Genomic DNA, 15,151 nt, shown 5'->3' with positions numbered 1-15,151 from the left:
ACCCTAAGGAGAGGGATGTTGTGGGGGAAGGGAGTAGAGGAAGTCAAATCTCATTTGCATTTCAGTTTTGGTTTGTTTCTTGGTCTTCTCCTTCCCTACTGGAACAATGACCAATTCAAGGGTCTTCTATTCTTCCTGGAGTCACCAATGACCCAAAATAGCCTGCAACTGTACTCTGCAGGCTGAACTCAAAGGCCCCACCCCCAAGGCACTCAGTTAACAGTTGTCTCTCCAAGCCAGGATACCTATGGCAAGCTCTGTGGTAGGTGGATCTAATACGCCTAAGGAAAACTCACTGAAATAGAGAGGGCTACTTACACTTTGATAGCTGGGGGGGAAATGACACTTCCAATACCATTCTAAAGAGGAAAGAGCAACTTCTCCAAATAGTCACTGTTCTCTGTTCTGTTACAGTCTTTCCAAGAACCTCTTACTATCTTCTTAAAGACTAGGCACAAATAATCTGAATGTCAGAAAAAGCCAATGTTCTCATTTTACAGATATGAAAACTAAGGCCCATAAAAGTGACCTGCCCAAGGTCACACAGGCAGAGACTAAAAACCAAATATCCTGATTCGGTCTGTTATTCTTTTTGTTGTACCATTTCTACTCAAAAGCATTAAAAAAAAAAATTCCAGACAAGTGCTCCAAGCTGTGTCAAAAGCTAAGCTCTTCTAAGCTAGGGCTAGACAGCTCAGGACTGGAGATAAGAGGCAGACGGACGCTGGACGCAGCCCGCTCAGGAAAGTCAATTGAGAAGCCTAAGCAAACGAAAGGCACACGTAAAGAACTCAGCAACTGGAAGGCTTTACTTACTCCAAAGAAGTAATTTCAGATGCTGAGAGCCCAACCGCGCCCCACCCCACCCCCACACTCTGAGCCTTTCCAGGCTGAGCAAGACTACTCTTAGGCTATCAGAGATCTAAGTAAGAAGCTAGAGGGAGGTGACCAGGCAGAGTAAGGAGGGCAATGAGAGATAAGAAAGCAGGGTGGAGAAATCACAGTCATTCCAAAGCTCTCTCATCTTCCTCTCTCCTTTCTCACTGGCCCCCACCCTGGCCCCAACAAAGAGCCTCACCTCCTGCTCCAAACAAAACCCAAAGAAGGAGAAAATAAAAGTTTGCAGATGGCACTATATAAACATGAGGAAGGTGTTCCCTGTACCAAAGAAGAACAAGGCACTAGTTGAGGTGGCAAAGGCATTTGAGGGGGGAAAATATAGCCAAATAAGGCATACTTGACTGGTAAGGAATCATCAGGAAAGGTTCCAGAAGCTGACGTCGCAGGGAGGAAGCCTTTAGTCATTGGTTTCCTCTGGCAACTGGCCTAAGGCCAGGCGGCAAACTCCCAACCTTAGGAAAATGCCCAGGCTATGGTAGAAAGAAAGGCAACTAAGGCTAAATTTTCCCCAGGCCCTCTTCAGGTCCTGCTGGAGCACCTCTCCAAGTACCAGCAGAGAGGTGTAGTATAACCCTGAAGCAAAGTGGCAGATGTCCTCACCAAGCATATGCTAGATTGGCCAAGGCCCAGGTGCCAAGAAGAGTAAGGAACCTGAGGAAAAGGGCTTTACTCCAGTTATATATTTCTGATATTGTTGGTATTTTCAAGTCAGAGAAAAGAAAAATTCAAACATAAAATGTTAAGTTACTTTTGCTCTCAACAAGGGAACTTCTATGGGTTAGTCAATCTCCCAGGAATATCTGCAAGGATAATTAGAGAGACGTTTGGCTCACTTAAAACCCTTGAAGATAGCAAAGATTTGTACACCTTAACTAAAGACAACCAAATTGGCTATTACCTTGACCCCCACCCTCCAACTGCATACCACAGTTTAGTCAACCCCAGTTAAAGATTACAACAGGTATACAACAGGTATATAGGAATACTCTTGGTATACTTCATCTAACCTTCAGGCTGAGATTTCTGAAAAAGGACAGGGGTGGGGGAGGGGTGAGGGGCAGATTAGACCAAAACAGTAAGATCAGGAACCTTATCTAAATATACTTCAGTGGAGAAAAACGAGTCTTGACCTTTCCCAGGTATTTAAGGGAGGCCAGGACTAAAGATAGGGAAGGAAATGCTGACCAAGCCCGATAGGTATGCCTTATTCCCCCTCCTATCTGCCAAATAAATATCCAGGAAAGGATTTCTCAGGGTTATACTTTGTTATGTATGACCAAATGCCCACATCTCAACTTTTCTCTCATTAGATCCGGATTGATACCCTGCCCACACAAAATATCTACCAAATTCCCACATAGAACGGTCCCCAGGGACAGGAAGAAACTTCAACCTTTGAAGTCACCTATCACAGGAGTTACCTGGCAAAGCATTACTACTAAGCAAACACAGTGGTAGGTCACCATACCAGTGGCCTAGGAGCTAACTCAACACTTACCTTATGCCACAACAAGCCCACTGAAAGGAGCATCAAATCTGGTTCTGTCATCAGGCACAGCCGAAGAGCTGTGCTTTGGAAGTTACCCAAAAGTTCTTTCTTCAAGTTTAAGGCCCAGATGCTCCAGCTGGGTCCTGGCCAGAAAATTCCACACTCTTCAACCTATCACAATCACACACGAAGAAATCCTCCCCTCATTTACATCCTTTCTCAAATACCTATGTCATAGCAAAGCCACTGAGAGAACTAAAAGCTGGTTTTAGGCTGCTGACCTAAAGAGAGTAATCACTAAGCTCTATTCCTTGGTTTAGCTCACATGGAAACATGAAGGAAGGAGCTGCTCACATACCCACTTGGGCAACAAAGACAACAAAATTTGTTTTAGTTAATTCACCGGATTCTGGAAAACCCAAGGTAGAGTCTCCCCCAACAGACCCCTTCAGAAGGGGTTTGCCGGTTGAGACAGGACTGTTGGCTCCAACTGACCCTATAAAAAGCAACTTGGTCTATGCTGACATGTACTCTGTGGCTTGTACAATCCACAATCCCTTCAAACAGTCAGCACATCAAGCCTTCCTTCATTTCAGACAAACTCATTTTCAAGAGAACACTGGCATAGGGCCACTTGGTTTACACCCACATACCAAAACTACATCACTGTCCCACCCAGAAAAGCCACTGCCCCCAAGTGTACACATCCTCTAAGGCCCTGTTCATGTCCCAGTAAACTCCCTTCTTCTCAAAATCTATAGAAAATGTCATGTACACACTTTTGTCAAACTGTTTTTAAGTGAGTTAGCCCTAAATCTCCAGTTAAATAGGAGACCTATGAAGGCAGCAATTGTATCCTCCATTCATTTATTTGTATCCCTTATAGTAAATAGTACCTAGTAACCACTCAAATAACAGTGAGAATGCAGCTGCCTGCCTTCATTCTTACCATCCTACCTAGCACAGGGTTGGGCACATAGTAGTTCCATAAATAATAATAACTAACATTTGCATAGCACTGATTAGATAGATGCTAGGCACAGTTCTAAGCACTTTATAGGAATTGCCCTGTTTAATCCTTACAACAACCCTACGAGATAGGTACTACCATTATCTTCACTTTACAGTTGAGGAAAATGAAGTACATAAGTTAAGTAACCTGCCCAAGGCTACAAAACTAGTTGGTCACAGAGCTGGGATTTGAATCCAAGCAGTCTGGTTCTAGAGTTTGTGCTTTTCACCAGTACTCTATGTTCCCTTTCTATAAAGGCCTTAAAAGTCCTTTTTTTGGCTAGCTACCTTCATCAGCCTTGGCCTACAAAACCTAAAGGTGAGTAGTGAGGGTTGAGGCCAGGACACTCCAGTCTGTATTCAAATGGTTGCAAAGCAGAAAATAGCGTCACCAAAGTGGAAGAAAGTACCATAATATTCACCTAACTCAAGGAACAAGACAAGCTGGAGCACTGAGTCAGAATACAAAGAGGTCAGAGCTCAAAATTTTAAATGGCAAAGAGAAAGTGGGGAACTTGGGTGAGGGGCAGGCAGGAAGAGAAAAAAGTCATTTTGAGGCCCCAGAAGAAGTGAGTCACCCGCTGACTGAAACTTGCTACAGCAGAAGCTATTTAGGGGAACTCCACTGTGGCCATATTGTTAATGTAATCACCACAGAGCCAATTCTCTGGACGTCTGTGTCTCATGGATGAAAAGAATCATCCTTCCAAGTCAGGCAAGTCCAGTGAGAGATCACTAACTTGGGAATCAGGAAAGCCAAGTTCTCCTTTCAAAACTGTTACCGAGGGACTTCCCTGGTGGTGCAGTGGTTAAGAATCCACCTGCCAATGCAGGGCACACGGGTTCGAGCCCTGGTCCGGGAAGATCGCACATGCCGTGGAGCAACTAAGCCCGTGCACCACAACTACTGAGCCTGCACTCTAGAGCCCATGAGCCACAACTACTGAGCACGCATGCCACAACTAACGAAGCCCATGTGCCTAGAGCCCATGCTCCACAACAAGCCACCACAATGAGAAGCCCGCGCACTGCAATGAAGAGTAGTCCCCGCTCGCCGCAACTAGAGAAAGCCCGCACGCAGCAACAAAGACCCAACACAGCCATAAATTAATTAATTAATTAATTAATTGGTAAGGATAATCATAGCTATCATAAAAAACAAAACCTGTTACCAACTTCATGTGATCCTGAACAAGCGGGCTAACCTTTCCAGGTATGAATATGGGAAAGAAATAACTCTACTCAATAAAGACTCTTACTGGGACGTCCCTGGTGGTCCAGTGGTTACAAATCCGCCTTCCAATGCAGGGAACGTGTGTTTGATCCCTGGTCGGGGAATTAAGATGCAACATGTTGCAGGGCAACTAAGCCCGCACACCACAACTACTGAGCCCGCACGCTCTGGAGCCCGTGTGCCACAACTAGAGAGAAGCCCACACTCTGGAACAAAGAGCTCATGTGCTGCAACAAAAGATCCCGCATGCCGCAACTAAGACCCGACACAGCCAATAAATAAATAAAAATATATACATATATATATCTAAATAAAGACTCTTAAAACTGTGAAGTCTAGCCTCAAGCAGGAAAACATAGCTAGTCTCCTCTCCTTACCTCCCTTCAGTGCACATATCTACTTTCCACCACACTTTACAGCCAAAGCAAAACACTTACCTTCCTGGGAAGTGCTACAAAGAATCCCAAAAGCAAGGTCAGAGCCTGAACCATCTCAATTATCTCCATACAAAGTAACCTTTGAGATGAGCTCTACATACTCAGAACCACTGCTCTTCCCAGGACCATTTTAACACTATGGTCAAGTCACCCACAGCACAAAGGGCGAAAACACTGAGCACACTGCATCAAGTGCCATTTGAAAGGCAGACATTCAAAATTCCTCCCTTAATCTGGGACCAGGCAAGTTGGATTTTAGTCATAGCCTTATTACCAGTTCATTCAAATTACTTCTGTTTGTTGGACTTTGGTATCCCCATCTAAAATATAAACTAAACTTAAACTACAAAGTTTAAGGCCAGCTCCTTTGCTCTGTGATTCAACACTCCTGTGAGAAACCCAGACCACTCAGAACAATCAGCTAAGAGGGGAGCTTAAGGCTAAGGAAGCTCTTGGTCATCGTAAATACAGATGCATTTGAAATGCTGCACCCCACAACAGCCAGCCTTCAGCTCATTGGTGATAGATACCTTAGGAGGTTGGTTTATGCCCACCAGCTCCTCACTGTCTACCAGTATATCTAACTACCACACAGGTTAAAAGTAAACTTGAAATATAACTCAGTAGCTTCCTGGCCTCTCAGCGACAGTCAAGGAGAAGAAATGGGGGGAAACCCAGGAGGTTTTCTGAGTGTTTGTCTGAGGCTCTTCAGTCAACCCACAGCCTTCACAATATAGTCTCAGTTGGTTTCTTTCTTGTTCCTCAGACATAGCCCATAGACATAGGCCGTAGTCTGTAGCCTCAAGAGGAAACGGCCAAGAACACTCATGCCAGTGTTCGTGTCAGAGCTACTAATGAGACAAACCAATTCCCAAGCTAGAAACTCTCTATTCTGAACCCAGTACCCAGGAAGAAACAGCACTCCAGAGGTGTAGGGAGACAAGAAGATACATTTTAGCAAGTGCTGTTGAACTTTGTATTCTCAGCATAGCCTAGCACACTGCCTGGTACAAAGAAGGCACTCAAATGTTAAGGAAAGGATGTCTGAAGGAATAGACGTACCAATGGGAGGCTTGAGGTTGTACCATCAAGGCTTTCAAGAACATCAGTACTGGAAGGGTCCCTAGAATGTATCTATTACTAGTACAGTTCTCTCATGACAAGCTGGAGAGACTGAGGGCCTGAAGAAAGACCTTGCCTAAAGGCCCACTTCATTTAGATCACTTTACTGAGGACAGGGAAGATGTTCTTCTTACATGGAAAGAGAAGAAAAATTATCAGGTCAGTGTTACCTGCCGTTTCCCAACACCCACCTACCAAATCAATGGAGTCCTGAGCTAACCCTCCAAGTGACTGCTCCTGCACCACAAATCAGAACCTGGAACTGAAAAGTTTTTCAGCTCTATCAAGCATTAAATAGGAGGAGGGGGGCTTCCCTGGTGGCGCTGTGGTTGGGAGTCTGCCTGCCGATGCGGGGGACAAGGGTTCGTGCCCTGGTCCGGGAGGGTCCCACATGTCGCGGAGCGGCTGAGCCTGTGCGTCCAGAGCCTGTGTTCCGCAGCTGGAGAGGCCGCAGCAGTGAGAGGCCCGCGTACAGCAAAAAAAAATAGTCTTCCTTTAAAAAAAAAAAAAAGGAGGAGGAATGAACAGCAAAACCAGTCAGTCACGACAAGACGACCTCCTTCACTTGACCAACAGACTTCCCCAAAAGGTATCACCTTTGTACTGTTTTCTTCGGGGGAAGAAGAGTAGAATGAGGTAGCAGGGAGAAAATATCATGAGTTAGGAAAGATATACATGATAAACTCAGTTCTATCTTTGAAAGATCAGAAACAGACTGTTCCCAACCTGTAATGATGCCAATTTTCAGCAACTCTAGCCGCTAAAGACCCAATCCTAGTAGTGTTGGTAGACAGATATTCTCCCTTCTGGGGACCTTGAGTTTTGAAATTCCAGTGACGGGGATTCCCAGGAAACTACAAAGGGACCTAGATATCCTGTTGCCAAGTAACACTTAGAAAAGATTTCAGAATAAATGTAGCTGTCAACTCATCTCATCCCTCTAGACAGAATTGGAATTGGAGTCAGAGAAATAGACCAGATGACCTCTGAATGTCCCTTCCAGCTCCACCATTCAGTAAAGCAATCTCCTGAGAGAAGGAAGAAAGAGAAAAGTAAGAAGAACACCCTCAAGGGCTTCCCTGGTGGCACAGTGGTTGGTAGTCTGCCTGCCAATGCAGGGGACACGGCTTCCATCCCTGGTCCGGGAAGATCCCACATGCCGCGGAGCAACTAAGCCCATGGGCCACAACTACTGAGCCTGCACTCTAGAGCCCGTGAGCCACAACTACTGGGCCCACGCACCACAACTACTAAAGCCCATGAGCCTAGAGCCTGTGCTCTGCAACAAGAGAAGACCCCACAATGAGAAGCCTGCACACGGCAATGAAGAATAGCCCCCGCTCGCCATAACTAGAGAAAGCCTGCATGCAGCATCGAAGACCCAACGCAGCCAAAACTAAATAAATTTTTTTTTAAAGTTTAAAAAAAAGAACACCCTTAAAACAAGCTATTGTTACAGGCAGCTAGATAATAATGAAGAGTTAGCAGACTTGTGATCAATACCATCTCTGTCACCCACTCATAGAGCAACCTTCCCTTCTCCAAGCCTTACATAGAGTATAGATTAGTTGGTACCTTCGAGGGTCCCACAAAGGCTCTCTTGCCACACTAGCCCCTCTCTTCCCAGAGAGCTATTCAAGGAGAAGCCTAAAGGAAATCCCCAAGATGGTTCCTGCTCTATCATCTAAACTTCACAGAGGGCCAAGTGAACTGGAGAACCGAAGAAGTGGACAAATGCAGGATCCAAAGAGTAGTCTCTCTCACATAACCTCCATTCCTGATCCTTTGTCCACCCCTGAAGTCTACAGGCAGGGAAGGGTTAAGAGACTGATATTCTGCCTCCTATTCAGCAAGTACCACTTTAGTGCCACTCGAGTGGCTCAAGTAATGCTAGGAATGGCAGGAGAATAAACAGTCCACACAGCCCCTGTTAAAGTTTAGCTGAATGCAGACCCAGAAGCCTTCAGATACTTCAAGGAGCTGGACTCCTTACATCTGCTCACATGGATGGTCCCATCAATGACCATTTGATCACCTTTCCCCTGACCTGTCGAGCTAGAGCTAAAAACTCAGCAAACTGAAGAGGTTTTACGAAGACTGATCCTCTAACTAAGTCCCAGATTCAAATCCTAGCTTCACTACTGACTTGCTGCATCATTCTAGGTCAGTCCCTCCTATCTGTGGGTCTCAGTTTCGCCATCTATACAATGAGAACAATTGGACTTGACAATTGTGAAGAGCCTTTTCGACTCTAGTAAACCAAAAACTCAAGAACATCTTGAAAATTCAAAACAGTCACTTTTTAGGGAATCCAAGAGTCCCAAAGACTTTGTGATCTAAAAAAGTTAAAGAGGGTAGGGAGGGGAAAAAACTTTTTTTTTTTGTTTTACAACTGTCTTATCATCATCACAAAGTATAGACAGTAGTTAATAAACTTCTTCATTCTGGCTACTAAAGCAGACTCAGGAAACTGGCAAGTAGAAGCACAGAATCCAAGAACTGGTTGGGGGGACGGGCGTGTAGAGGGGCATGTTTTAACAGATTTAAAGGTAGCTGGGTGACTAAGGGAGAAAATTGGCTGTAAAAGTGAAACTAACCCTAGACAGACTGTAGACATCGTTCATATGAATGAATGGATTTGATTTTTCCACTACCTTCCCTATCTGTCATACTCCAGAAATAGCCTAAAGCACACTAGTAAAGAAGGAATAGAGAATAAGGAATTTTTTCTCTTCATTAAAGTTACTAGCTGGTATGCAGTGAACTAGAGTGTGCCCCTGGATGCCTCAGCATTGGGATAAGGAATGAGAAAAGTAACATGAGGCACTTTGTGACACCTCAAACTCTCACCAGGAGACCACACAAATGCCAACCTTGGTTACTTTGCCCAAATCATCTACTTCCTTTTATCTGAGGACCAGAAGTCCTGAGAATAGGGGCCAATTTGCTTTGAGCAAGAGAGGGGGCTCAACTTCAAAAATCCTTCACTGAGTGAGAATAGAGGGTCAATGGAATGAGCATCAAAAAGCACAGACCCCGATCTTGGTTCTGTCACCATGTGCCCTTAGGTGGTAAGTCCTTTCCTGTTAGGCCTAAATATCCTCATTAGTTGAGAGAGAGAGAGATACTAGATAGTGTCTGAGATCTCTTTCAGGTTAAGATTCTATGGTCTTAACAGGCATGATATAGTTGTTTCTCCTAAAAGTTGACCATTCCTTACTTGGGACAGGTCCCATTGCCCAGGTGGGCGTCACCCAGGTGGGCTCAGGAATTTCATAACCATCGCAACATGGTGGGGAGGGAGATTAAGAGTCAGGTAGGGGGTGTAACGCTGAAACTTTTTCAGGCAGGGTTGTCCTTTGTCCTTGAAGCACCATTGTCCTTGGAGTACCACAATTCCTTGAGCCAAACAGCATAGGAAATTCTCCAAATCTGCCAGTCTATCAAAATTCAGCCCTCTCCTTCCAACATGATTCAAGTTTCAGTCAATCTGTATAAAACTACTTTCAGTATTCAGGTACTTTCAGTACCCTAGGCCTGACCTCAAACAGCTCATACTCCAATCTCTCCACAGCAGGAAAAAGATCACCATGCTGTCTTCTTTGCCACTTTTGACTGAGACAGGATGGTTTAGATAACTTTGAGATAATTTCCAGGCCCATTAAGTTGCACATAAATGAGAGATATCTCAGGATTGAACAGGAGACATGTCACTAAAGAAAAGCGGTTGTGGGGCACAGTCTATTCCCAGAGATCCACCCACCTATTTAGGCAAAGCCACATCTGAAAAGGAGTCAAAGAGTCAACCACAGAGAGATAAAGCCAAAGAGAGGCTCCTGGAAGGATTTTTATAATCCTCTGTGATAGCAGAGACTGCCCTCCCCCCTTTTCAAAACCATTCTGTCTCACTTTGTGTGTATGTGGGGCGGTAGAAGGGGGTGTGTGGAAAAGCCCCATGTCATAAAACCATTAGCAACTGAAAAGAGAGAGAAGGTAGAAGTACACACTTGTTGAAAACTTGGTGTTTTTGAAGGACAGGTTCTGGAAAGGCAACAATGACTTTGCAGTAAGGCTGGAACACAGCAATGTGGCAACTAAAGCTCAGCACACACCAAAAGAACTGGGCCCCCCACTCCTCTCTTTCAGGGACCCTCAGTCCTTCTCAAGGCCACTAGTCACTATCTCAGCTCTACAAGGCTCAGGCAGTCCTAGGGAGAGGGGTCTGGGATAACTGCAGAGCCTAAGCCAGTGCAACAAGTTGCCTGGCCTAAGGGACTCAAGCTAGGGTGGTCACCCAGCTTTCCTGAGCAAGGGAAGAGCCTCAGCAGCCATTTGGCATGACTTGCACAAAAGCAAGCAGGGCTCATTATTCAGGCACACCCCTCCCCCCTCCCTCCTGGGCATCCGGCCCCCCCTAGGCCCCACTCCCAGGAGGCTTCTTCTCTTCTCAAAACAGCCAGTAGGGTGGAGACCAGATCCTTAGAAGCTACCACCACCCTAGAAAGGTGTGGCCCCACTGGAGAGTCCACACCTCACAGAATAGTACGGAGTGAATAGGAGGAAACAGAGAGCCAGTAAGTAATGGGAAAGGCAGGGATTTGGAGAGTGGAGAAGAGGAAGAAACCAGTCTTCTTCTCCCCGACCCGCCCCCCACCGCGCGCGTCCAGCCGCCCCCCAACCGCGCGCGTCCAGCCCGCCCCGCCTGCAAAGTCTTCTTGCCTCCCTTCAGACTGGTGCCTAGTGAAGTGTTAGCGCTCCCGGTTAAGAGCAAGCGGCCTCGATGAGTCCACAACTCTCTCCTCCCCTCCTAGTGGGAAACAGCTGAAGCCGCCTGGGGAGGCTGTGGGAAAGGTGAGTGGGGTTACGGGATCCGCCCTGAGCAGCTCCCACCCTCCTCCTTGCTTCTCGGTTCCCATGGCCCCTCCTGGTCAGTGGCAGCCTCGCCCCATAAAAGCGCCAATTCCTGGACTGGGGTAAGTGTCCTCTTCCGAACCAGAGTCCTCTCCCCTGCGCCCAGGGCCCGTCAGGGGTAAAAGGAGACCTTGGGCCCCCAAGGAAGCCTTCCCTACTGTGGCAATCCAAACACAAGGAACTAGAATCTTTGAAAGAAACCGGCCCGCCCGGCCCACACTTCTATCCCTGGACCCCTTTACCCGCGAGGGCGCGCCAGACCCGGACTCCACTGCCGCCCCTCCCCACGCCTGGCCTCGGCGGAAGGCGCGGCATCGCGAGCGGACGCGCGGCTGCCCAAGTCCCCGGCCATCGGCGAGGGGCTATGAGGGTCCGCAAGAGCCCCCGGGGTCGGAAGCGCCCATCCCCGGCACTCACCGTCTTGGGCATGGTGGCGGAAAAGGCGGCGGAGTTGGTGAAGTTTGGCTGGGAGCTGTCGGACGGCGCTGAGAACGCAGTACACAGGGCTCGGACTCCGGGGACTGGGGGTTCGGACTGGGTCTCTCGCCAGCGTCGGGGCGACTGCTCCGCTTCCTGCTAACGGGCCACGACTTCACAAACCCCACCCAGGAAAGAGCCGCCCCCGTCGCACCGCCCGCTCCTTTATGTGGCCCGGCTTCCGCACCGCTCCCCGCCCTCGCGCCCGCCTTCTAGCCGGCCGCGGGCCTCGCCCCGCCCAGCCCAGCCCTGCCCTGCCCTGCCTGGCCACACCAGCTACTTGGGGGCCCGGCTGGGCCTGGGCGCCCCGGTGGGGGCTCTCACCCCTCACCTGGGCCTCCCTGCCCCTCTCCCACCCCCTTCACGGCCCCTGGCCCTCAGCATCCGGGCCATTCGGCCCCACCCCCAAGTAGGGCTGGGCCCTAGGCCGCACCCTGGAAAGAGGCTTACAGCTCTGACTGCAACTTTCCACTAATGGGGAGCTCACTACCTGTCAAAACTCTCCGTTCCTACTCAAGACGGCTCTGACTCTCAGAAAGTTCTTCCCGTGTGTATTTGAACTCCTCTGTGGCTCCGCCTATGGATCTCAGCTCTGCTCCCTGAGACAACACAAATCCCCTGCTGTCCCTAACTCCTCAGAAGTCTGAAGATCCCATATCCCCCTGAAACTTCTTTTCTCTTGGCTAAACTACCTCAGCTTCTCCAACACTTCATCAATTCTCTTCTGTAGGATTCTATATCGCTTTTCCCATCATATTTCAACCCCATCCTTGCTCAATCCTCATTTTTATCAGAATTGGGCTCCTTTTTCCCATATCTGTCTCTATTCACTTTCCTTCCTACAAATCCCAGTCTCCACTTTCTTCAAATCCTGATCCTATAGCCCCCACAACACATTCACTGATAACCTGATTCACTGTCTGATAATTCCCCCAGGTTAGATGCACCCCCAGTCCACTCCTTTGAGATATGTCTGCCAGCACCCTTTCTGCTTCTTGTCAAGGTCACAGAATCCCAGGATAGAGGTGTTCTAGACTGTAACAGTCATCTAGTTAAGTCTGAGCTTTAGTTTGAAAGTGACGGGCCATAGTTCTTTTTTCTACTATCCACTGGTAATTGTGCGGAGGCACGGTCTGAGTATTCTTTGTGAGGTAGGGTAACACATACCTCAGGGATGATGAGCCAGCTTGGGGCAGTGAAAAGGATATTTGAGAGGGATGGTCGGGACACCTGGATTTTAGTCATAACTTTGCCATTAACTCACTCTCTGATCACTGTGTAGCCTTGGGTAAGTCCCTTCCCCTCTCTGGCTTGAGTTTCCCCTTCTGTAACAAGAAAGGGCTGAACTCCTGGGCTTCCAAGGTCCTTTCCCACTCTGACATTATAAAAGGATAACAAAGGAAGTAGACTTCCTAGGACAATAGATGAGTCTAGCAGGGTTGCATAAAGACTGGCCTTGCATTTGCTCTCAGGAATCAGCAGTCCTATTCACTATGCTTTCCCAGCTCAACAGGGTCCATGCATCAATGTACCTCAGCTTCTCTCAGTGCTGTCAAAATCCATTGATATGTGCTAGGGAAAACAGAGTTCCCTGCCCAGACCATTTTCTGGAGCTGAGCAGTTGACCCAAGGAAGAGCAGCACTCCCCAGAAAGCCTCAGCAGCATGGGTAGCAATGGCATCAATCACATTCCTTGACATTGTCATGGCCTTTTTCTCCCAGGAGTTCAAGGAACTCACTGATTCCCTCATTCATATTCTAGAGCTCACAGGGGCCTGGAACTAGGCTAAGTGCCTAAAGCGGGAGGAGAAATTGATTGGAAACTCCAACTTTCATTGTCCATCCTGGAAAGTGGAAACCCCCTGTGTGTCATTCCCCACATCCCATGCCAACACACCCCCTGCTCCAAACACAGACACATAAGAGACCTGATTAGGGAGTGTCAAGCATCTGAACACAGTATTAAAAGGGAAAAGAGACACAGGAGTTCAAGTGAGGGAAGGGAAGTCAAAAGGTAGGGAAGCAAGGAGGTTGATGGAAAGAGGGGCTGAGAGAGGAGGTGGTTAGCCCCCTGGGGAGAAGGGTGGGGAAATGGGAGGAGACTGTTTAGTCTAGCCCCCATTCAGGTCAAGGGAACTGAGGATCCAAAAGAGGAAAGAACTTACTCAAGATCAGGCAACTAGTGTGGAGAATGGATTCAGGGGTAATAAAGAAGACAAAGGGCTCAGTTAAGCTGTTTCTGTAATACAAGCAAGAATTTTTGAAGGCTAGAATCAGAGGAGTAGTGCTGCCGCCACTTCACCAGACAGAAGTTTGTTATGGTGATTATAGTCAAGCAGCTGGACATTGCTTGAAGGTTAGACTTGAAACCTCCTGGCTAGGAGGGACCCATATTTGATATTTCCATGTCTCCAAAGCAGAGCAGAGGCAGCTGAGGTGCCCTCTTGTTCTTCAAGATGGCCAGGGAAACACACCTTTGTTTTTACCTCTTTGTAAAATACTTCATGCCTATATGGCCAGAACTAATCTCCCTCACCCACCCCACACCCTACCATGATCCCATGTGAATTGAGTTAGCTCAATCTTCTTGGGGCCAGAGTAATCCCAATACTTAGCTTTAGACATGATGAGGTTTATGCCAGTGTTTGTAGAGAGAAGACATGGGAGTAAGGGCTAAACATCCCCACATATGTTGGCTGGGTGAGGGAAGTAAGAGGTATGAAGATACTTGGGGTTTTTTTGTTTGTTTGTTTTTTGTTTTTAATAGTGTGCTCGGGGCACACTATCACCTATTCTGCCTTTTATTAATTTTATTTTTGCTGTGTTGGGTCTTTGTTTCTGTGCGAGGGCTTTCTCTAGTTGTGGCAAGCGGGGGCCACTCTTGATCGCGGTGCGCGGGCCCCTCACTATCACGGCCTCTCTTGTTGTGGAGCACAGGCTCCAGACGCGCAGGCTCAGTAGTTGTGGCTCACGGGCCTAGTTGCTCCGCAGCACATGGGATCCTCCCAGACCAGGGCTCGAACCCGTGTCCCCTGCATTAGCAGGCAGATTCTCAACCACTGCATCACCAGTGAAGCCCAGACACTTGGGTTTTTAGAAGAGCTGAATTCAAAGTTCAAGGAGGAACAGGCAACTATTTTTCAAGCAGTAAAGCTAGGTGAGGGGCAGTGCAAGGACATTCTGAAGCTGGAGTCCAAAGAAGCGGGGGTGGAGGGGGGGATCTGAATCAGGGGGTAGGAGATACAAAAGGAGAAATCTGACCTGTGCTTTAGGGCCATACATGGGTTCAAGTGGAAAGGCTCAGGATTCCTCGGAGGCTGGGACTGTTCCAGAGCTGCCCCACATCTGGATGTCAGAGTCAAGGAAATGGCAAGCAGGAACTGAGTAAGGCTGATTTATGTGAAAGCCTATGCCAAGCTCAAGAGAGAAATGAGATTGGACTTGTAATCACTTCCCACTCAAGATATAAGCTCACTGCAGTAAAGAAGCTTCTGCATTCTAAATGGTATTCCTCTTTCAGAGGACACAATAGTGCAGGAGAGGCAATATCAGAGAGGAACTGGGTAGGGT

The 15,151-nt window shown here is 47.6% G+C and overlaps 1 protein-coding gene across 1 annotated transcript in view; it reads right to left on the bottom strand.

Annotated features, from left to right (window-relative positions):
* MSN (moesin) overlaps window positions 1-11,733 on the bottom strand; it is a 67,852-nt gene extending 56,119 nt beyond the window's left edge. The window contains exon 1 of the mRNA XM_004283548.4: window positions 11,522-11,733. Within this exon, the coding sequence (XP_004283596.1) occupies window positions 11,522-11,533 (12 nt within the window). The 5' untranslated portion in view covers window positions 11,534-11,733. The remainder of the gene's footprint in view (window positions 1-11,521) is intronic.
* Window positions 11,734-15,151: the final 3,418 nt, after the last annotated feature.

This window comes from Orcinus orca, chromosome X (assembly GCF_937001465.1).
Source record: "Orcinus orca chromosome X, mOrcOrc1.1, whole genome shotgun sequence".
NCBI lineage: Eukaryota > Metazoa > Chordata > Mammalia > Artiodactyla > Delphinidae > Orcinus > Orcinus orca.
Note: the sequence above shows the minus strand (reverse complement) of the source record. Positions and strands in the feature narration are given on the sequence as shown.